A 25,523-nucleotide genomic window follows, 5' to 3' on the forward strand; every position below is an offset into this window, starting at 1 on the left:
CAAATACGTACCGCAAGAGGGGAGGTGCTTCAAGTATACTTTTCAAATACTCTCCATAAACAAGTATTTCAGTTAGCTTCAAATATTATTTAACTGTTTAAAGACTCTACAAAAGTTTATTTATTTACACTCCCGTTTCATTACCGTAAGTATACTTAGTAGAAAATGCTACATGCACCAAGATCCTAAGTAATCGTCGATATTGACGTGGCAATTGTGTTTTAACACCACCCATTAAATGTAGGTTATTTCCGCACTCTATATTTTAGCTGCTATTTACCCTTCATATTCCTCAGAATAAAATATCTTTTTAATCATTATTCTAACAACTGTCTCGTTTTTAAATTTATTTACAATGTTGTTCTTTTTTCCTCTCCTACTATTTCTTACATGACCTCATGGTTTTCAGTTTCATCCAGCTCATTTTCTGCGTTTTCCATCACGTTTAGATTTCAACAATATCGAGTTCTTTTTCGCTGTTCTTGCTCAGTTCCAACATTTCGGTTTTGCATAACACAACATTCTATTCGAAACATTTAATAAATTTCTTCTTAAATTTTTCTTGATTGCCCTAAATACATTGTCCTTCTTAAAAGTTTTTTGTCAATTCTATCCTTCTTTTCTTGATTCTCGTTTTTACTTCATATCTTCACTAATTATACTAACTGAGCACTGGAAATTGCTTGTTTTACTTTCTGCTCTTATATTTCTCTAGTTCATCTAGACCACTTCTCAATTCAATAAACATTACTTTTGACGTTTAAACCTTTTCTTCCCATGTTATTCACGACTTTTCCTGAAACTTTCTAAATTTTCGGTTTGGATATCGCAAATAATGTCATATTGTATGGAAACAGTACACACTTAATGTTTTACTTCCCTCTAAAATACTTCATTATGTAGATTCTTCGGCACGTTTTTTTTTTCTCTAAATACACATTTAAAAATGTTAAAATGAAATTTTCCTTTCAAATTCTCTATCCATTTACACTCTCCTCTGTCAGTTCTTATTTGTTTACTTGTTGCTTCATATATAAGTTTCCGGGTTCGATCCCAGCCCCCGCCAAGTGAACTTTGTGGTGGACAAACACCGTGTGCGTGGGTTTTCTCGGGGTTCTCCCGTTTCCTCCCACTTTCTTCATTCCACCATTTCATTCATTACTCATCATCACCGTCTCCTTTAGCCTAACCGGCATAACCGTGGGACGTAAAACTCAAAGATTTCATTTCATTTCATTTTATATATAAGTTTCTGGCTTACGATCCTTCTATTTTATCCTAATCATCTTAAATACTCTTATCAAAATTTGCCAGTTTACAAAAGCTTTTTCTCTAGATCAATAAACATCACATACACTTCCTCACTGTGTTCTACTAAACTTTCGTTGAAGGATTTCGTGTGTTCCATTTTCTTCTAAATTCAAAAATTGTTCTTGTTTCACTTATTTATTTGAATATTCACACATATTTCTATTTAGCAAACGCAATACAATTTAGCTGCATTCATGTGAGACTAATAGATTTATATTTCTTATCACTTTTGGTTGGATTTCATATCCAATAATATTTCCTCTAAGCTATCTTTTGTACACTCTACACCTTTGTTACTTTAGAGTTAGAACTATTTTTGCTTCCCTCTTTCGAAAAATTCTCATCAATCTCAATTGATTCATTTCAATTCTTACCCTAGTTAACTTTCCATTATTCACCTTACATATATCTTTCTTAAACTCATTCTGGGGGCCGCGGTGGCTCAGTGGTAGAGCGTTCACCTCTGGTGCTTGGGGTCCCGGGTTCGATCTCAGCCCCCGCCAAGTGAACTTTGTGGTGGACAAACACCGTGTGCGTGGGTTTTCTCGGGGTTCTCCCGTTTCCTCCCACTTTCTTCATTCCACCATTTCATTCATTACTCATCATCACCGTCTCCTTTAGCCTAACCGGCATAACCGTGGGACGTAAAACTTAAAGATTTCATTTCATTTTAAACTCATTCTGAAATATCTTAAATTTACAAGTCCAAAACATATTTTTAAAATAGCGTTATCTACAACTATGGTAAATAAATGTTGTCTCCATATTCTGAATAATTACTATAGTTATAATTTAGTTTTCTTTAAAGTACAACCTGCAAACTTTGACGCCAGATTAAAATATTTGATTCTAGTGAATGGATGAGTTATATGTCATAGGTAACAGAAATATACAAATTATTTACTGTTGAGATTAGAATCTACCCACTATCTACCTACATGCTAAAGTAATATTGAAGAGTACTGCCACAATGAAGAGTAATATTGATGAGTAATATAAAGCAATTAGGAAATATTACTGGTAAGGTAAAATATTAGTAGGGACTATGTAGCATCTGCAGTTGAGAACATTACATCGATACATTCATTATCTCCAATTTTGTTAGTCTTCTTCATCTCAGGTCTAATAGTTAACTCATGCGCTTTTGTGCGCTAGATTCCGGATTCAATTCCTGGAAAAAGATCATTGAAATATTATGGTGGTTCACATTCAAGTATATGTAGCTACGTGTCTCATATATTGTCTCTAATATTGAAAAAGTACACTAGAATCAAATAAACAAGCAAATACTCTCCAATTTTGTTATTTTAACTTAATTTCTTATTATTTATTAACCATATGCACAATCTCAGTATTCGGCTAGGGAAATCTGGCAGGATGGTCGGATGTGGAATTTGAACTTGAGACTTGCAGTCACGAAGCAGAACACTCTAATATTCGGCTACACCTGCTTGTGTACTAAATCTATCGGCATGCCTAAGATATATTATCTGAAGTTGGAAGCAAAGTGCTACATTATACCCAACCAGTAAATTCAGTCTTATGTAAACCATTGGTTTAGAATATTTTTATTTTGAGAAAAATATTAATATTTAACAATAAATATACTGTTTTAACTACTGCTTGTGTTAAACTTTCCATTCCCCATTAAGTGTCCCATATATTCTCCTGATGTTTCTTCTACTTCCAAAAAAAGCAATATACTTCTTAACTTATTCAACGACTCTATCCTCCAACTGCCCTCTCCCTCCTGAAATAGCCTTACACGTGTTAGTTTTCAAAAATCATTTTTCCTTCATATATTATAAATTTTATTATAAATTTTAGTTTTATATACATTAAAAATAATTTAATTATTAGAATTATTTTTTTCTCGGTCCCTTTCAAAAACTTGAATGATAAACTGTTGTCCCGGACCTGCCCAAATTTTTTTTGTGTGATACGATGATGTCGCTTATAGTATTTCTTCTTAATGAACATTTATGACAAATTTTGAAATTTTTCTGAAGATCGGTCTTCAATATGCGGAGAGAAGGGGTTTGACACATCTTTTGTCTTCATCGAGTGACGTAATTTATAATAGAAGACTCATACCAGCTCTCTTTCTTGCGTTACATATATGTTACGTTGGGCGAATCTGGGTTAAGATCAAATTTTGACATCATCGTTTGTTTCCAATCTCTTAAAATCTCTTATGGTCACCCTTCCTTCTACGTAATTTGTTTCAAACTCTGTTCATAACCACTTTATAGATTTAAAAAATAACCAACTACTATTGATATTAGCTTAAAACAAATGGATAATATATTTACTTGCTTATTTTGTTTGTTTTGCAGGAGTGGGTGTATATATTTCCAGAGTGGAGGAAGGGAGTGTTGCTGAAAGGGTGGGGCTGCGACCGGGAGACACGATACTCGAAGTTAATGGAACTCCTTTTGCGGGCATCAGTCACGAAGAAGCGCTCAAGGTAACATTAATATTCTAAGGACTACTCTAACTACTCTAATATTCTAAGGACTACTCTAATATGTTTTAAGGATTAAGGATCTGTTCCAGCATATACATTCTCTCAAAATAATTTCCTTTCCCGTTTAATTAGGAACAAATCGATAAATTAGAGTACTTTTTGTGACGTAGAAAGAACTAAAGTGTATCTGTATATTACTGATGACCGTAGTGAACTGAAGTGTATTCAAAGGAATTGTGAAAAGAATGCTAACAAGTAACACTTCACATCGTTGCTGCCGGTCTGACGCTAAACTATACATTTTCGGAAAGCACTAGTCCTAAATAGGATAACTACACAGTGCGACGGTCAGACGTTGCCGCGTTCAGGACTTATGGAGCGTCAAACATTAACATGGGGTTTATGAGAGTTACAGGAAACGAAGAACACAAGGTTTGTGACGTTTGAATCGACGTTGTCTGATTGAGCACTTGTTTGCGTAAGTTAAAGGGTACAATCAATGTGCAAATCGTCGAACAGAGCATGAGAGATGCAAAGAGTGCGCTCACAGTGTGCACACTTGACGAACGGTAGTTCGCCGCACGTGAAGCACACGTCACCTTCGTCGAGGGAGTCAAAGCAGTACTCGTGCGGAGAGATCCACATTCCCGGCTCCTCGTCCAGATAGCCAGCCTTGTGGAAAGCGTACCGGATCAGGTTCTTGAATCGGGGTGCGCTGAACTGGTAGAGTGAAAACGACTGTAGTGCCAGGAATCGATCGCGATGCCAGATATCCATGACACTGTCCATGGCCAGTGTGTCGGTCACAAAGCGTACAAAGGACTTGTACTGACGGAAGAAATGCACATCTAAAGGCTGAATCTTTCCAGTGCAACCACCAGGAATCAGTCTCTTGTGCAACGCAACGTCGGCAGGCTTCAGTGCGTTCGATAGATTGTCGTCCTTGTTCAGAGTCCACGAGTCCAATAGCAAAACGATCTTCTTCCGATCATCAGGCATGCTTGGCCAGAACACTTGCTCGTAGAAGTCCTTAAGGTCGTCCCTGTTCATGTTGGACGTTTTGCCAGCAAATGATTTGATGTTCGGTGGATCTGCAGGCTTGTTTCCCGGAAACTTTCCACTTGGTTCCGACACCAGTACATACATCGGCCGCAGAATCTCTCCGGCCATGGTGATCACGGACATGATCATGTAGCTGTGGGTTGTTGCGCTCATGGATCCCACAACCGCTCGCACGACTGTTGTTCCTTTGGTACGGAGAGTGCGAGTACTCTGCAACAACTTCTTGAAGCTACTCTGATCTGCATTGGCAACCTGCGTTGGTGGGATGCTTTCGCTTGCAATGAGCTCGCGAGTCGCTAATACGAAAGCATCAGCCTGCTGCTGCAAGTCCAACTCTTTCAGTTGCCAGGTCCTGCCGACCCTGTGGGTGATTGCACGGTCCACGATGTTGTTGCGCTTCTTGAATCTGTACACCCACGACGGTGATGCCTTGAACTTGAGACTCTTGTTAGGGTCCAGTTCATTAGCTGTTTGCCTAGCCCAAATTCGCAACGTTCGATCGTGAATGATAGCAGTGTGCTGTTTCTCCGCGAACATGCCCCGAACTGCCTCATTGATCTCTGCCATCAGCGTCTTCTTGTCATCTTTGCCTTGTGTTGCCCCAAAGTGACGTAGCACGCCAATGTTCCGAATATACCTGAACTGATTCTGCGGAGTCGAGTGGGTAGCACGACCGGTCTTTGTGTTCCAAGGCCTACCTGTTTTTGGATTTACCGTCCAGTAGGCATAGGCTTTTGCCTTGTACTCGCGCCACTGCTCTGGTGTCATTTTGGAGTCTTCTGGAGGCTGATCCTGGAACTTCGGCTTCTTCACAGGAGAGGGCAGGTATTCTGACGCTGATGAGCCAGATGCGGAAGACGTATGAGACTGCTGCGATGACGAAGGCATCTCTGCATCCTCCTGCTCTTGGTCTTCCTCGTCTCCAAAATCCATGTCTCCGTCCCCCTGGTCACCATCACTGTCACCGAAGCCGAGCGTACGAATCTCTTCAACGACTTCCATCCCGCTGGTCAAAAGAGACTTGATGTGTGCCACCATCCTTTGCTCTTCCAAATTTGGATTGCGCTCATTTGTCCCGATCTCGGCCACCAGAGCCCAAACGACCACTTTCGGATCCATCTTACAACGCATACCTAAAAAACACAAAAACAACACAAATGTTAGCACAGAGTACAAATGCAAGACGAATTAGCATGAAATAATACGACTGCTACAACACACATGTTAGCACAGAGTTCAAATGCAAGACGAATTAGCATGAAATAATACGACTGCTATGGTTACTCTCATAAACCCCATGTTAATGTTTGACGCTCCATAAGTCCTGAACGCGGCAACGTCTGACCGTCGCACTGTGTAGTTATCCTATTTAGGACTAGTGCTTTCCGAAAATGTATAGTTTAGCGTCAGACCGGCAGCAACGATGTGAAGTGTTACTTGTAAGTGGCGAATATTGTGTTTGCTCGGTATTATACAAAATAGTCAAAAAACTTATCCTCTTGGAAATATTTTCCTCTCCTTTGAACATTTTCATATAATTTATTTTCCGTGAGCTGCAAGTCTTTATTACCTGATATCAACCTATTCTGCTTAATATTGTAAAATCAGAATTTGAGTAACCCTATCAAGAAAAAGGAAACCAAAAAGTTGATCAAAAGTTTTAATCTAAAATAAAATTATAGGAAATTTTTATACACTGATGTCTGTAAAATCTGATTTACTGCTACATATTTTGAAGGGCAAACGCATTATTGTGCAAAGAAAGGAAGTCATATCATATTTACTTGTATTACAGAAAAATATTTTTATTTTAAAATATGAATTATATATAACGAATGTATAGTTTTGAATTTTTCGTGAATGGTTTATCGTTTATGTATCATGACACTATTTTTTAAAAGCATTTATTATATTTAACATATTGGTTCTTAGTGTACTTAAATGTTCTAAATTAAATGTTGATATTCGTAGTAGCGTTCTCAAAATTTGTCATATTATAACGGTCATTCTTAGCGTTAACATATACTCTTAACATACAGTCAAAGTAAATTTTACTACACTATCACATAACTTCTTTATTATATTCAAAACACCTGAATTTTGTGTGCTTATATTTTAATAATTGTTTCAGGTTGTTAATAGTAATTTGTAAGAAAACACTTAAAATATAATAATTTTTATCAAGGAAATAAAATTAAAATATACGTATATTTTTTCAGGGAATATTCTAAAAATTTACAATAGAAATCCAGTATTCTCATTGTTACCCAATAATTCTGATATTTTAGAGATATGTTTACGTATAGAGAATACTCTGAAATTTACGTTAAAAGTATGACAGCTGAAACCTCAGATTTTCCTCGTAGATGTCCTTTTTTTTTAAAAAAAAAGCAGTAGATGTTTTTTCCTCAATGTGGGTAAAAACACAGTAATCCTCAATGTGGGCATTATTGTCCTCCAGAGGAAGTTCTCGTTTCCAAAGAGGGCAATAGACCAAAATGAGGTTATTGTGGGGCAATAGATAATTTAGGAAACGTTTGAGATTTCATAGGTTCTAAAATGTTGAGAACCGCTATTTTAACACTACTACCTCTAACTTTCTTTTCATTCAAAATCAAAACAATTAACATTTCTTTTTCTGTTATGTATTAACTCTTTTGAACATTTTTTATATCATCCTTCCATCATGCCATACTACTTGTCTTCTTCAAAGTACCAACCTTTTCTGTTAATGTACTCAAAGAATGGAATAAAATATTGAATTGTTTACGCACTACTGTTATCTTCTGTAAGCTGAATACAAAGTATGATCAGTCATACAGAAAGTATCATATTCACACTGTAGCGGATTTAAATTTATACTAGTTTACTTCTCAAAACTTAATACCGGTATTAAACGGAAATACTTATTTATTAACTAGGAAAGGATAAGAAAATAATTCGTTTGAGCAATAAGCTGAGGAATCAAAAACACAATCTGAAGTTGGATTTTAGCATCGAAGTGGCTTTAATATTTATATTAAAAAAGCAAGTTCAACCTCAGAATTGCACTTGTTGAATTTTGTCTTTTACACTATTAAGATTAAACAGCCACAGTCAGAATAGTTTTCTCACAATCTCAACAGGATAAGAAAGACGTGTCTTATGCATCTGAAGAGATGAAATTGAATTTTCTTTTAATCATTACCAAATTACTAATAATGATGGGAGAATCGGTGTAAGCACAAAGTGAGAGGAAATGAGAATACTCAAGCAAACACAAGAAATTATATGATTTTTTTTAAATCACAAATCCGTGTATTGCAAATGAACCAGACACTTTGTACCAGATTAATAAAAACTAAAATATTATATTTTGAAGAAACACATACAGAAAGTATCATATTCACACTGTAGCGGATTTAAATTTATACTAGTTTACTTCTCAAAACTTAATACCGGTATTAAACGGAAATACTTATTTATTAACTAGGAAAGGATAAGAAAATAATTCGTTTGAGCAATAAGCTGAGGAATCAAAAACACAATCTGAAGTTGGATTTTAGCATCGAAGTGGCTTTAATATTTATATTAAAAAAGCAAGTTCAACCTCAGAATTGCACTTGTTGAATTTTGTCTTTTACACTATTAAGATTAAACAGCCACAGTCAGAATAGTTTTCTCACAATCTCAACAGGATAAGAAAGACGTGTCTTATGCATCTGAAGAGATGAAATTGAATTTTCTTTTAATCATTACCAAATTACTAATTGTAAGATAAATCTTAATACGCTAAACCTAGGAAGCTTCTGGCTCCAGGAGAGTAGTTTCTGACCTGTAATTAGATCGAACTGTTGGAAGGAAATTCCTATTGCTCCTAACGATAAATAATTATACTATAAAAATTTGATATGTAGTTAACATCTATGGAATACTTATGTTGTAGCGACTCATAAGATAGATCTTAATGTGAAATTCGGTTACTCATTGTTTTCGACTCTTTTTCAACTTCAAATTCAACCCGGGAATGTAATATATAACAGCGACTTTTTAATTGATTGAAAATGTACGTTGTGTATCATAGGAAATTTAGTACGTTTAATTACCTCCACCAAACTGGTAATGCATGCAGGTTAGGTTAATAAGGCCGACAAAAGTTCTTTTTATCTTCTGCTTTGCCACTGCATGCAAAGGCAAGAAGAAAATCCAATAATAATCTATAGGGTTTCTAAATCCCTTGTCGCTTCGGTTCGTTTCTCTCTGCAACAGTTTCCTCCATTATGTGTGCTATGTGGTAGCTTCTGTAGCAAACCATGAACCATGTCTTCGTTCCAGAACTCTTATTCTCAAGAACAGCTTTACCGATTTAGACAAATTAAATAAATAAATAAAATAAATAAAAATGTAATGCTGATGACCATCTTCGGTGGTCTGCCAAATTTGAACGAGGACGATCAAGGTGGAAAGACGACAAATGTTTCAAAATGACTTCAAATAGAAAGCAAAATAATAATAATATTCAACTAAATTGCGATATGACCTAGAAATTAAATTTATTCAGAAGCTAAAAGAAGAAATAGAAAAGCATGCAAAAGTAATGAAAAGCAAAAGTTAGCCACAAAATAACCACATCTGAAGAAGATATGAAAGAAACAAACGCATATCGACGCAAGACAGGGTGCAATGCATGTGTAATGTTTGAGGGAGATATTAGTCTAATGGTTCTAGGTACAAACATGTCTCTTCAATCTTTCCTTTCTTGACGCTTACTATTTCTTCTATTTTCATCTTTTTTACTTTCGGCAAGAGCTTTATAATTAATCACACAGAAATAAAATTCAAATTGCTATGGGATTACAAGTTCCATGTCAAAAGGTTATTATATTCGTTTACCCATTCGTACGTGAAGAGGTCTATTCACTGTACTTTAGTATAATTGTTCCCAAGCAATGTTACGAGACACGCTGGTGTGTCGCAAACTTTTAAACTAACACTATGACCTATGAAACCCGGAGGTTCAAGCCGCGTTCACAAAACCTCCTGTATATTCCTATTTCTGCGAGATTCGTCTTAATATTGCCTTCCCATCTGCGCCTAGTTTTTCCTAATTGTACTTTCCCGATTGGATTTACAGTTAAAACTTAGAAAGCGTTCCTATTTTCTTCCATTCTGGCTACTTGACCTGCCCACCTGAGCCTCCTAGACTTGATATGACTAACAATGTTTCGTAAACGTTATAAATTATGCAGTTCCTCGTTATGAAATTTCCGTCATTCCTCATTTCTGTTCGTCTTGGGTCCGAATATTCGTCTCACGATCTTGTTCTCAAATACTTTCAGTCTGCGTTCTTCCCTCAAGCTAAGGATCACGTTTCGCAACCATACAGAACAACAGGTATACACTTTCCCTAAGCTTGTAAACGTTACCACACACTTTTAGCATTTGAACTCCTAATATTGACTTAATTACTACGTGTTTCGGAAAACTTATTAACTTATATCGGCTATCAGGTATTTGACTTGAAAATAAACTGTTCTAATATTGAAAAATTAACATTTTATCCTCCAAAGTCTTAAATTAAAACTATATTTGTAGGCAGTTAGAAATTAGAACTTATTGGAAATAGCGTAAAGGGATCGGTGGACTTCAGCCCCCTTGGCAGAAAAGTACAATAATTAAAAAAGGTAATTAAGATTGAACTAAAATATTATACAATAAAGCATTGTAAAATAACGTCAATTGTAAGAGCAAAAGCTCGTTATATGAAGCAGGAACAGGACAATGCAGTAGTTCGCGAATTTAGTGAAGGCAGTAAGCAATGAGAATTGATTAAATTCTGATGATAGTTACTTTGAAATAAAGTGACTTGTCCTTTTCTAACTTCTTGGTAAATATTTTCGTACATAGCACGTATTTTTATTTGTTCATAGCTAAATTTGTACGCTTGATATATAAGATGACGGGACGTTATCTTTGTTGTAGAAAGAATGACCAGCAGATAGCAGCATCATACAAGTACAATAAACAAGCAAGCAGACCAACTAGGAGTGTTAATCTCATAGGCATATAGAGTCGTAAGACTACAGTGGCTGTAATCTATGAGAGGGAGGCCTAGGAAAGCAATCACTGTGCGGTTACAATTTTGAGATGGGAAAATAACAGAGAACTTTGTAGATGAAACAAATATTATTGCTTATTCTTCTCCATAAAATGTGAAATTGAGTACATTGTCACTCAATTAACTTTAAACTAAACTATTTTATACAAGTTAGTGTCAAACAGAAAGGGATCGGAGAGTCATGATTTTTGCAAATGCAATTATTTGTTTAAGCTTATTCGTGTTTGGTGCCCTGACGCATTGGTATCCCTTCCACCAGTTTCCGTATCCGCTCGTCCATTTTTCTGTCATATCAAGAAGTATTTTTTTATTCACTTGGCACAGAATCAAGAGAAAATTCTACCAATGATCTCTCAACTGCATGTTTTATGGAATGAAATATCAGAGTACCACTTACAGAATCGATTTGAACCACACAACATGATCCATATGGTTCAAATCGGGAGTGTCAACTGGCAATTTGTTAGATGTGATTAACTATGAGACGTCTGTCCGAATCCACATTTAAGTTGACTTCTGACATTATTAATATATTGTAATATTAACGTATCATTATTTATTTTAACTGGAATTCTTATTGAACATCAGGTTAAACACAGAACACAGACCTCTAGAGAACAACATTGTATTGAATTCTCACTTATTAGATGGAACATACTGTATGTTGACGCATTAATAGATATGTGCGAACGTCATTAGTGTTCACTGTATTTTTTGGACGGGGGGAGAGTCGTAAATTTTGGGGGGAGATTCCGCCCAAGCACTTGAGAAGGTTGGGCACTTCTTCTGTTTAAATGTGTATACTTTTCATGTACAATAAATAAATAAATAAATAATCTGTTTCAATAAAATAAAAATTATAAATTGCATCAGAATGGGAACAAACGACATACTTTTTAGCGCCATAAAAATTCGTTTTTTTCATTTTCTCGAAATCTACGCATGAGAATTTATCCTCAAGCATATCGTTTTGTTTAGCTCGATGTGATCTATCGACTGACGTGCGTCTCATTTTTGAACAATATTTCAGTTCAACAAAAATTAAAGTATAAGGCTTAATAATAGTTATGGGTTTAACTCATTAACCATCTTATGTAATAAATATTTCTTTCAGTTTAACGTCCTACGAATATGCCCTTCTAGACTAAGAGAGGCATTGATTAGAATAAGTGAATGATGATGGAACATTTGGTGTAATGATAAAGTGGGAGGAAACGGGAGTATCCCGAGAATACCGCGGATATGATTGTCCACTACAAACTTACTTGTCCGGGGATCGAACCATGGACTCTACACACCAGAAGTGAGTACCCTACTACTGAACCACTGTGCAACCCCATGTTATGTAGTGATGAGGGTACACTTCAGTGCTAGTTTCAACTTACTTAGGTGGCTTAGGTTTTGAGTAGCATCAATTTTTTATTAAAAGAAAAGGAGTTTCTCAAACACTAGACACAAGTTTTCACTGACATATATAACATTGTTCAGTTCAATGAAACTTATTGATTGTTATAAATCTAATCTTTCAGGATTTTTTCCTGTTAAACACTCACAATGTTGCAGATTTTGTAAAAAAAGATATTTATTTCCTAGTAGCTACTTATTTTGTCATGCAAAAAGTAACGTCCCTTCTTGTAGATCCTTTTAAATGCATGATTTTCCAATTTTCTCTGCAAAAAATAAGATGTTACTTGGAAAAAAATCCATGATTTAATTTTTTCCACGATTCTCCAATAATCTTTTTCACCTCTTCCGCTGAGGTACGAAAAGTTTTCAACTTTTTCCGCTACGTATTTATATTCGAGACAAAGATAAAATAAGAAGCATAGAAAATATTTAAAAAAACAGAAGAGTTTTTAACAAGTTTTTAAACTGGTACTTTTTAGATAGGAGTTTGCTGCTAGATTTACGATACAGATGAAGATGCACAGCCGTTGTTTTTTTGTTACTTCTTTTCATTGTAAGCATTACTTTTTCTTTCCACAACTACGCCACCTGGTGAACATATACACACATTTAGGTCATCGATCAGATAAGCCAGGAAATCACGTGACTATTTGAGGCAATTTTTTCTCTTTCAGGTTAAAAAAAGAGTTATCGTTTTGAGCTGGAAATAATCTTGTAGAATAAGATCTATTCATATTTTCAGGTATTTGTGCCATTCCATCTTGAAATGAAATGCATTTAAAAAAATAAAAATGATCTTTTCTTTTGAAGCAAAGAATAATTTATTTTGGCCTTAGTCCCTACGTTAATTGTTTCAAATGCCACGTTTATCACCAGCTGCGGCCTTTACGTAGGGTGAGTTAGGCAACCACCTGGGACCCCGCTTTTCGAAGGGCTCTGCGCTTGGATTTTAGAAAACATTTCCGAACTATCTGTCGGTAATTCTCAAGTTTACTCAATATCATTCTCGAGTACAATCTGATTCTCGACTATGTGGCGATTGCTCGATAACATTCTCAAGTTTACAAAATTTTAGAATAGATACAAACACAGGCCGGTAGCCAGCTCTAAAATGTAGGGGTGGCGGTATAAGTTAGGGGGGCCTGATCCAACTACAGTGAAACCTGTCTATGTTGGCCACCATCGGTTCCATCGAAAAAAGTGGCCAACTTAGATTGGTGGCCAACTTACAGAAAACAAGTATGATTGGTGCATTTTTAGAATAGGATTTCTAGTATTACTTGATTGTAAAATTTTAATAACAAGTGCACGACAGCTACTTATAAGTAATGTATATAGAGTAATTATAAAAATATACAGTACTAGAAAATATTACTATGGTATGTTTAATGTATGTGTATACCTTTCTCTTCCTGAAAACTAGTCTGGTACGTACATTGGATTATTCGGATTGAAAACACAATAACACAAACAACCATGAAATAGAAGCGTATGTACGCAGTTTATTGAAATTGATATTATAGCACACTGAGCTATTCAGATTGAAAACAAGAAAAGCTAAGTTATAAATTGAGAAATTCATATGCAACTCATATGATTTATTTTCAGTTGTTACTGAATGGCGGTTCATTCTAGACGTATTTGTTTTATTCTTTTTGGCAGATATGCACATTCTAATATTGTAGTTAACTACTTCTTGTTAATGAGCTAGAAGTGTTTCCCTCGCAGCAAAAGATGTTTTGGGAAAGTCTTAAGGGAATTCATATCTAAAAAAAAAGAAAAAAAGAAAAGAAAAAACTTGGCTATCTTTCGACAAGCCGACAGGTGCCAATAGTTGACAATTGAGATGGTTAGTTTTAACCTTGAGAATTTTCCGACATTACTGAAGCTCCCCACTGATGAGAGGAACTGATATAGCTAATGGTTTTACCAAAACAGACAGGGTAAACAAATACGTACAACCATTTCCTGAATTCCTGTACGTGGTTTTTCTTATTCACATCTTCCTTCACCACCCCTTTATCAGGGTAGTTTTCTGGCCACTGACCTCCAAGAGCAAATCGCGCGAATCCTTGATTCCTTTCTCCAGTCACAAATACAGAACATCTGCCTCTCATATGGGAATACGAAAGAGTTAAGAAAAATAACAAAACTGAGATACGCAGGTAAATTTATCATTATCATCATAGGGTAAACATTGCTTCAGTGTAGCCAACTTCCAAGATAGACAGGTGGCCAACTTATAGAGTAGTAAGTAACGAATGTCTTATGGGAAAATGCAGGTTCAAGACGAACTAGGCCAAGATAAGCAGGTGGCCAACTTAGAGAGGTAGCCAAGTTACAGTTCATCACCATATTATAGTTCATTTGCAAGCCTACCGTGGAAATTTTAGGGGGCCAGCATAAATTTAGGGGGCCCGGCCCCCTAGATTCCCCGTAGATATGAGCCTGTACAGACAGTTACAGTTCTATAAGTAGCCCATCAGTGGAACAACAACACAAGAACCATGAAAACATGTTCCGTACATTTCTTCCACCGAAATGTTCTTAGTATTAATGAATTCCGTTCCCTTTGAATTTTATGCTGTAGCATCCTTCACTTAAGAATCAAATAAGTTTTTTTAAAAGTTTTTTTTTTGAATATTATTATCTGCAACAACCTAATTGTCTGCAATTCTTGTCACTGTATATATTTTGAAATCAACAGCTAATAATGATTGAGAAACGTTTCTGATAATAGTAATTTTCGATAAATTTTCAGGAAATACAGAAAGGTTTATATAGTAATTTGACCATTTTGTTGGAAAAAAAAATCAGAAAATATGGCGATTTATTTCAAAAATAAAAGTATTATTTACTGGATACGTAAAGCAGAGAAACGATTAAAGTGTTAAATTACAAAAAAAAAAAAATAAATAAATAAATAAATAAAAAATAAATAAATAAATAAATAATTGACAGTTATTTATAGCTATGAAGTAGTGCTGATTGTCCATTGCAGCACTTTATAGACCACAATTACGATAAGAGTTTATTATTTATTTTCACAAACTGACTTCCAAACATCTATAGTTTTGTTTGCGTAGTTTTGCGAAGGACTTGAGAATATTGTACTATATCCAGTTTTATCTTATGACAGAAAGGTTACTATGTGTAACACACAACTTCAGTCTTTTTTTTTCTTTTTTTGCATAAGAAAATTTTCGAAGATTTCCTAAAAATAATTCTTTCCCTATTCACTTAATTTAGGTGGTGCGTAGCAAAATTACATACTATTTTGTCATAGTTCTAAACAACTAATAAGGATAGATTAATATAATTATACAAGAATTACTTTTGGACTTTTGACTTAATTGTACAAAATTTCAAGCTTCTATCTACAGTTGAGTCCGGATTATCCGAGTTAATGTACACCTGACTGACGTCGGATGACCAAAAAATATGAAAATACAGACTTTCTGCAAAAATGAAGGGCAGTACTACTATACGTGCAGTAGTAAAAGCGTGAGGTACAGTGTAATAGTAAACAGGACTATATGCTTATTAATTGTTATACAGTACATTTAATTATTCTAGTGTAAGTTGGAACTTTCAAAAAATGAAACAGAGAAAATTAAAAAGAGTTTAAAACTCACAGTACAATATTTTTGAGAATTATTTCATAAAATAGTGCTGAAGTTTAGTCTGAAAATAGTCTTACTCTTAAAATACGAGCCGGACTCTGATAATCCAATCTCTTTTGATGTTCATTTTTAATAAATTTAACTATGAAGAAAATCCTTTCTTGGTACTGATCTGAAACGACGGATTTTACTGTTGAGGTACGTTAAAGTTTGTGAAAATGACGATACTCATCGCCAATTGGACGATATTTGTAAGTAAACTGTCCTTGCTCGTTCGACTTTTGCGGAAGTGCGTGAGTGAATTTATGCAACGGGTGGGAGCCAACTGAAGACCTGGCAACTTCCGAAAACCCAATTTTGGTAACCAATGCAGAAAATATTGACCCGTTTGAGCCCTGGTTATGGAGGAGAGAAGGATTACTATTTAGGATATCTGTAACATTAAAGGATTCTCTCACTGCATCCTGGAAATAATTTTGACAGTCCATTTGTTGTTGTCGAAGGTCGGTTTATGTTAGGTCTCTCGACAGCTGGATGAAGAGATAGCCTTCCGCGTAAGAAGAAGGCCTTTTACAGGATAAGAACATCAAAGTGGTCCTTCATCCGTTCTACTTCCACGAATTATTTGCCCTATATGACCTCTATCTGTTCTGAAAACAGAATGATTCAGTGTGAAGCAATATTTTGAGTCCAGAAGTGTCATTTTCAGTGTTTAAGACATGTCCTCCCCCCCCCAAAAAAAAAAGACTTCTCAGATACTTTCAAGAGCAGGACAAAAGCACTTGAATAATGTGCAGATGTGGACGGGAGTTTGTTTAAAAATGACAAAAGATCGAAAACTGGGAGTTATGGAAAAGCTGATACATAGAGTTGGTGTTCACCTCGTGAATGCAATTAAAACTTTGATAACAGTCAAACATTTGTTAAGAATCAAATTACGCATTCCTTTAAAAAATTGACATCGAGAAAGCGCATCACAAAATAAGACAGAAATTTTAAAATATTCACTACCGAGATATAAACAAGCAAATGTCCTTTTGTAAATTTTCGGTTGGTGCAATTGAAATGACTGAAGACGTATGTCACTTTCTAAGATAAGAAACAAATAGTAACCACAAAATTTGTTTAGCCAAACTAGTCTCTGGTTGTAGCCACACATTTTTGTTATCCTTAGCTAACGACTAGATTCCATGACAAAAGAAGTCTAGAGTCTGCGATGGGGAAAAATACTCAACCACATGTTATATCGCCTGGTTATCACGGAAGTTCTTTCCTACGAATAAACGATTAAGATGCAGATCAGTGAATAAGTGTTTATTGATTGGAGAGATATCACGAGAGTACGATGAGTGAAAAACGTTTTTCTACTGCAATTCAAGTAGAACCGAGGCATCAAATTAAAGGAAGATTATGTTGAATAAATCCTTGTTAAAAATTTGTCCTTAACTTGTTTCTCTTAGGAAAGTTAAAGATTTGTCAACATCCTCCTCGTTCCATTCAGAAATCTAGCAACAAAATGGGAATACGTGTTCAGATTAACCATTACTTACGTGTAATAAGGAATAAATTCAAAAACAAGTTATTTTCGTATCAGATTCCGAAATTATTGTAGATTTCAAGTCTTTAGAAATTCAATATCGAATCTATAAGTGACCGATCTACAACTTCTGCTTTAAATAAAGGAACAACTGTGGAGACGAAATATATTCTTTGGACGTTAAACTCAAATAACACATTACTCACTATCCCTTATCATTTAATACTGTAAATATTCACATTCCACTTTAAATTGTAGGTTTCGTCCTACGTATATAGCGTTGTTGCTTATAAAAGACTTACTCACAAGTTGATCAATCAATGCTTGTTTAAATGTATATCTCAGAAAATACTACAGTAATTCATGAATGTCACTATTTGAAAAAAGAAGAAAGATAATAATTCACATTTGATAATCAATAAGAGAAACAGGAAAAAGTAGCGTATTTTTTTCTGTAGCGACAGGGTGTCTGGAAGTTTGTTTCAGGTGTCATGATTAGTACATGCGTTGCTACTAGACTTCTTCTTAGGTTGACTTTAGTTCTCATAGTGAAAAATAGGCTAGTTAATTTATAATGTGCGTACATTCATTTATTTTGTTACCAGCTAAAATATTATTCTTCAACTAGAGGATGACTTTGCAAAGATTAGGGAAGAGAATTTGACCCCAATCGCTCTATCATTCCAAAACAAAACATATCCTGAGGTCTATCAAGAAGTTACACCACTTTCGTATTCAGCTGTTCTAATTTATAAGCTGAATTAGAATTTCTTGCATGTCTCATAGAGATCGCAGAATGTAGTTTGAACAGCCCTCTTCTATTGAACCCCATCTTTCACCATACTTCATTTGTCATATTGAAAATAATGTGAAATCTGCTATCATGACTTTACCTGAAGACATGACATTCACTTTTATCTCTCTTAAGATCTCAGGTGATTTGAACCTGAGATATTTCGATTAGAATTTCAAGATACAACTTTGGAAACCTTCTACTCGCTTAAGAAAGTTTAGGAATTTATTTTACTTCGTTGAGAAAAGATCTTTCCTGAGTTTTGCAGGAGGAAAAAATATACGTCTCTCTGGGACTTGGAAAATGAATGTAATGCTTCGTATTTCCCATCTGTTGCAAGCAGAAACAGAAGCTCGTGTTCGTCATTGCAACGCGAGAACACAGTCGCTCTTTCATTTCATTGAGTAAGACGCCGGTTCCTCAAGACATCAATTTGGAGACTGAGTAGAGAATGTGTGGGTGTGCAGCAGGTCATCAACTTGGTGGGATGCGAGCGTTGCTATAGCAACATCAAATTTCAGAGCGCCTGCAACACAGATCAGGTTTCCTAGAAACAACGTCTCCTTCAGCTCTAAACACAAGAGATAGCTCGGTTTTCCCTTTACACACCAGCTCTCAAAACAACCAAAGAAAAATGTGTAAATTTCGGACATCAACAGATGTAATAGAAAAAATGGAGGCTTTATGCCATGCATAGCCTATATAAGAATTTATTAATAGGCGAATCTTCTTTTGTACTCTTGAATGTGACTGGCCTTGGCGTATTTAGGGGGGTCTCCGGGCTTAGGCCCCCCAGAAATCTTACTATAGTAAAGTATATGAAATATCTTTCAGAATTTTCACATTTTCAGGCAAAGCCCTTCCCCCCGAAAGTTAGCAAACCCCCTCCGAAACAAAATCCTAAATACGCCACTGCTTGTAGGTTTTGTAATTTAAATATTTCGAAGAAACTATTCGGATAAACAAATCGAAGATGCACTTAAAGATGAGGGTGCTAATTTATTGATGAATTATACGGTATTAAGTATACTATCCAAGTCAAGAAAACCAATATTCACAGCAATTTCGGAGCAGATGTGTTGACCGTACATCATCCTGATGACACGAGCGTCAAAGCCGTCTGGCAGATCTAGCTGCAACGTGAACTTTAGTTTCAATTTAATAATAATGTGATAAGTGTATACAATTAGAAAATGCTTCTTTCACAAATAGTTTGACATTGTTCATGTTCATGTCCAACTGGACAGAAACAAGTGGTCTAGCAGATTGGTTTCTGCCAGTACCACCGCGTTAGTTGATCGATATTTTTTGCTCTCTTGCCTAGTCTCCCAATCACCTTGAATTTAAGCACGTATAAGGGTGGTCCGGAAGTGGACAAACCCCTTTAGTTTTCAACAGTATAGTGTTAGTTATAATAGAATGTCTGTACACAGTTACCTTGAAGTCTTAAAAGTCTTAAGAGTCATAAACATCGGTATGATCACCATCCATTTCGTAACACAGTTGAATTCTGCGCCAAGTTTTCTCAGATGTTTTGCGGAGATATTCCGGAGTCAAGAGGGTGAAGGCGTGTTCCACAGTTGCTCGTAATTCCTGCGTTGTGTGATATCGAGTGTTTCTTACTTGTTGATTTATGTCACCCCAGACAGCATTGTCTAGTGTCGTCAGATCGGGACTTCTTGGAGGCCACACAAACCGCAACACCTAATCTTTGTTCAATGCTATATGGACTTTGATCACACATTGTTGATTACTCCAACTTCACTGCAAATAATTGTTACCAAGTAGAAAACAACAGAAAACAACAGAAAACAAATGAACATGGATAGCAATGTTGCCAGACAATGCCAAGGAATGTTACCAAACAAATGTAAGTAGAACTTAAAATCGTCAGAAAACACCAATTAGGGGTACTTCCACTTCCGGTCCACGCTGTACATTTCTTTCACTATTTGTTCGAAAATCTGATTGTATATAAGCAATTGTGAGGCTAGTTGTAGAAGATTAAAACCTAGAAAGATTGTTTGTTAAAATTTAGTTCTCCCACTCGAACATAACGCGTAATTACTACTAACTTTTGTCCTTTTTTTTTTTAAAAAAAAAAGGATATGATACATAAGGTGAACTATTTATCTTGAATCGCCTTTGTAACCTTCAAACTAATAAATAAAAAGACTGATATTTCCTATTGTCAAAATGCCAGCAGGGGGAGTATTATTTGACAAACTCTGAAAACCCATTAGGATTACAGTGTTCCCAACCAATCTTAATATTATTATTTTTCAAACAGCACTACGTCAGATTATTTCATATTTCAAATCTGCATACATTTGCAATGAAAAATTACAATACAACAATTATTTTGTCTTGCAAACTAAGGTCTCTATAGTATTAGAAACATCAAAATTTTGAAGGTCTTTGCAACAATAATAACACCAGTGAGATTGAGAGGCAATTACAAATGTGAATCATAAGTCTTGCTTATTACCACAACCCAATCAGTCCAAAAGGTACTGTGACAAACGGACTATTTAATAAGGAGGCTGCCACTCCGTCAGTAACTTCAGCCAATATTTAGTGGCAGTGACGATAAGTGCTCAACAGCGTTTGATATGTGAACTGTTGCTGTGTGAATTCGTATTTGGGCATAACGTTTCAGTAGCAGCCCAAAACATTTATCATGAGAATGAGGAAGGTATAGTGAACCATAAGAGCTACTCCTTGGTTCCAGAAATTTCGTGAAGTTTTGTAAAAATATCGAAGAATAGCCAAGATCCGACTGCCACAGTAACAGACTCTGAGGTCATACGACATAACTGAGAAAAATCCACCCAGCAACAAATGATAATTTTCAAACCAACTGGAATGTCCCAGTCCACTGTACTGCGTCATTTTTCCGAATTCAGGAAAACCATTAGGAGCTGCCAGATTGTGCCACGTGAGTTGACCCCAGCTCAGACCCAGGGGAGAGTGGATGTGTGCCGACAGCTGATACAAAATCCACGTGATGTATGTTTCCTAAAACAAATTATCATGCGACGAAAAGAGGATTTTTTTTTAAAAAATCCAAAAATGCAAACACAGTGGTTGAACCAAAAACTTTCAGAAACTATTATCAAACAGATCTGTTTCGAACATAATAAATTCTACTCACTGTGTAGTGGAGCTGCGAAAGGGCAATTCACTTTGAGTCCTTACTTAATGGTCGTACCATCAATATCGTCCTTTATTACGAACAGTTGGGGAGTATGCTGCACTATGGCAAAAACATACTGCATTATTGTAACTATAAGACCTTTTTTTACAGAATTTTTGATATATATATATATATATATATATATATATATATATATATATATATATATATATATATATATATATATATATATATATATATATACATTTATTTATTTATGACTTCTTTTACGTGGCGAAGTTAAGGCTCTGCAGCCTTCTCCGAGCACTTAACCACGTATATATAATGATCGGAATAAGTTTCTTAGAAACGCCAGCACCATCACGATTTTGGCTATTAAGTAGTCGATCGGGAAGTCAACCTGAACCAGCTGACGTGCAACGTTCTTGCTTAAATCTGTATTTTAAATGTTATCTGGATTGTAACCAATTAGCCTAGCGACCTCGGAAACAATGGATTCGGCAATAACATCGGTCGTTTTGGACATTTGAATTTTCACTCCTTCTCACTCCTATGCTGTTGAGGGTGAACTTTGGTTTAAACAGCATTCAGATTACACCTATTAATCTCAGCGACCTTGAAAACTATGGATTCAACATTAATATAAGTTGATTTTGATTATTTTTATACGTCATTCCTTCTCACACCCTAAGGGTACTAGGAGATATACAGGGCTGACACTTTAATACTGGGAACTATTTATTTATAATTGATGCAAAGTAGATATATTACAAAGTGTCATAATCCTTTAATGTTGTTACCAGTATTGTGAATAACCCGTTGCCAGCGATGTGGAAATCGTTGGGTACCTGTTGCAGCACCTATTGTGATGATAGTTCTAATGAACTGGTTTACTGCCAGAAGATTCTCTTGAACAGTTCTGAAACGAAGGCAACAAACAGGTTTCTTAATTTAGGAATCAAGTCAAAGTTACTAAAGTTCATTCAACGAACCTTCTGATCCAGAAGTAAACATTGCAGAATGGTATTACTCCGCCAGTCCTCGGATGATTGGCTATCGGTGAGCGCTTCTTTCGAGAAGCACGTGCTTGTATCCTGTCCGTGTTTGACATACTTAGCGCACGTGACCATATTGTTAACTGTGATACGCGCGTAAGATGGGTCAAAGCCACCTTCTACGCATGCGTATTCTCTTTTATTGCATTAATTCAATTTAGTTCTTAGATACAACGTTGTTTCTGTTATTTAACTGTAAGGAAATTGCATTTCTGATAATGAGCCTTATAAGTAACAAAAACACTGAAAAACTGCTTACTTAACAATGGACTATTTTCTTCTACCGCATGGATGTTCCAAGGCTCTTTAACCAATAAAATGAAACAATCACCACGTGTATTTGTTTACATGAGGTACTGAACGTTCCTTGAATAAACTTTAGTACTTAAGTCCGGGGAGCAGGGTGGATGGTACAGCACTTTCTATCCCTATCGATTGAACAAATCAGTCACACCTTGCGCTGTATGCACCCGAGCGTTGTACATCAAAATGATGGGTGAGTTCTTCTGCAAAAATGTCGCCGCTTCTTTCTTAAGGCTAGTCAATTATGTTCCAGAAAGGAACAAAAAGCTGCTCATTAATGATCAGATGTGGGGAAGGTATGCGTTAGGATTGCACCATCCCAATCGTACACGAGAATCACCATGACTTTCACATTGCTGATGGTCTGACGAAATTCGGAATTTCTTGGTGACCAATAATGACGCCATTCCTTTGATTGGCTTTTTAATTGGAGCTGGTTCGATTTGACCCATATTTCATCCAGCGTAATGATACGGCGTAAGAAGGTGGGTACGAGCTCCCATTCGTAGCTTCCCAAATGGGTATGAGTAACATTGAATTGTAATTATTTCTGTATTTCCGTCTTCTCATGAGAAACCCATCGTGATGCAATTTTTATAATGCCCAAAACTTCTCTATGTGAGAATGTGGAGAATGGTTGTATGTACTAATCTTGTTTCTTAGGCCAGCTCACGAATTCAGTAGAATTGCATCGGTTAGTGTCCAGTAACGCGATAATAGCATTTACGCCTTATCCACTGACAGGGAGACTGCCAGGCCATTGCATGTCTTCCACATTTAGGTGTCCCTTCTTGAAGGTTTGCATCCACGGCCTCTGGCACATTCAGTTTCTGTCCAATGTTCTTGTTTCGAAAATATCGCACAACGATAACCTTAATGTACACCGCCCGATACACGAGACTCTGTTTGTTTTTCATTGTTTTCAGGAATTGCATAATGTAGACAGATCCTTAACACACCTTTTGATGCACTGAAACATCAGCAGGGTTGTCAATACAGAGTGTTAATTTATGAAAATTACGGTTTCCCTACAGAGGCTTCATCCGATTAATTATCGGTGGAAATAAAAAATTCTTTTCTCTGCTCCATAGTTTTCAAGCTACTCTAACCAAACAAACTGAAAATTAACGACAGAACATCCACACGTATGAGTTATTAGTCAATTTACATGTTTTGCAAAAAAAAAAAAAAAAAAAAAAAAAAAGATTTACACCTTCGGTTACATCTGGCAACACTGTGTGGTTCCTAGTGTACTTCAATCGTTGCTTCCTAGTTTAAAAATATATGCATGAACAAGGCGTCATTTTGGTATAACCATTATTTGTGAATCACTTCAGGTTCAAAAGTTCTACTATCCCAAACTCCGGGTTGCATTGTATATTGGACACCCTGTATATTCTTTCAGATAAAACTGTAACTTTAAAAAACGATCAACATAGAAAATATACATAATATTGCTCTTAACTTTTTTTTTTAAAAAAAACTACAAGAATATTGCATTTTATCGTTCTGTTGAACACACTTGTAGAATTGCTATTATTGTATTTCTGAGACAGGAGGGTATTCCTAGAAATGGAGATCAATCCTTTTAGCAACTATTTTTCTTACGTCGTAGCCATGGCAACCCTATCTCACGGAGTTTGAACAGAAAGACGAATCGAAGGTAGAGTGAGAAATCATATTTCTTTTCCCCGAAAAATGTGGATATCGCCACGTTCCTCTTTTCCGCCTCACATGATGATAAGGCTAAAATAGAAAAAAGAAAAATATCTTTATTAAATTTCGCAGATACATGTTAGAGACCTGTGTCATATTGTATAACAGAAGCTATCTTTCAAATAAAAAAGGGTGCTTATAAGGTTTAGAACGGTTTTTATCGCTATAGAGAACGTGATAAGCCTGCTGGTTGACTGCCATATACAGAATGCATATTAAACTTAATGAAAATCGATGTTACTTAGTTCAATGTCATGCATATTCAACGACTTGGAGTGACTGGATATATTTTAGTCATTACGAAGTTTGCTCTCTCTCCGCTGTTGTGTGATGGCCATCGGTGGCTGAATGTGCGTGCTAAGTAATGCGATCGATTCTAATAGTTCTTTTTTCCTTTCTATTCTTCTTCTTTTTCTTTTCCTTGGAATCTTACGCCTTTTCCTTGGGCACTGACTTTTCTTATAAATTAAATAATACTGTTAACATAAACACAGTTTAATAGTACAATTACAAGCATGACTCTTCATCGAAATTTCAGGATTTTGCCCCACATAAATTTATTTCATTGTTTAATGATTTTCAGCTTTCATACATATCCACAACAATTAAGAGCTTTCATACATATTCACAAAAATAGTAGAACGCAAAGATAGAAGATTGTTTTGAAATAAAATACATCTCTACTCTTCAAATTATTTACTGTCATTTAGCGCTTATTATACTGGTAGACAAAATAATTTCAACGCTCATTAAAACCGAGAGTACCTTTAGACAAATTCCACCTGAAAGGGCCAATTTTTAAAGAAATTTGGTTCTCAAAACTCGGGAGACAAAATATCTTTGAGAGCTACTGGATCCATCATCATGACCATAAATTACAGGGTGAAAAGTTAGAAGTTACGTTCGTTTCTGGAGCCGATATTAAAAAAAAAGAAGTGGTAGAAATTAACCATTTCCGGTTTTAACGTTGTTCGCTGTAGAGCGAAAACGGCTGT

At 35.7% G+C, this 25,523-nt stretch overlaps 1 protein-coding gene across 7 annotated transcripts in view; it reads left to right on the top strand.

Annotated features, from left to right (window-relative positions):
- Positions 1–25,523, top strand: part of dysc (whirlin protein dyschronic) — a 708,896-nt gene that overhangs the window by 232,037 nt on the left and 451,336 nt on the right. For all 7 annotated transcript variants that reach the window (XM_081745580.1, XM_081745584.1, XM_081745585.1 and 4 more), the window contains one exon: positions 3,648–3,778. In XM_081745580.1, coding sequence (XP_081601706.1) covers positions 3,648–3,778 — 131 coding nt within the window. The remainder of the gene's footprint in view (positions 1–3,647; positions 3,779–25,523) is intronic.

Source organism: Thermobia domestica, chromosome 2, assembly GCF_964235325.1.
Source record: "Thermobia domestica chromosome 2, izTheDome1.hap1.1, whole genome shotgun sequence".
NCBI classification, from domain to species: Eukaryota; Metazoa; Arthropoda; class Insecta; order Zygentoma; family Lepismatidae; genus Thermobia; species Thermobia domestica.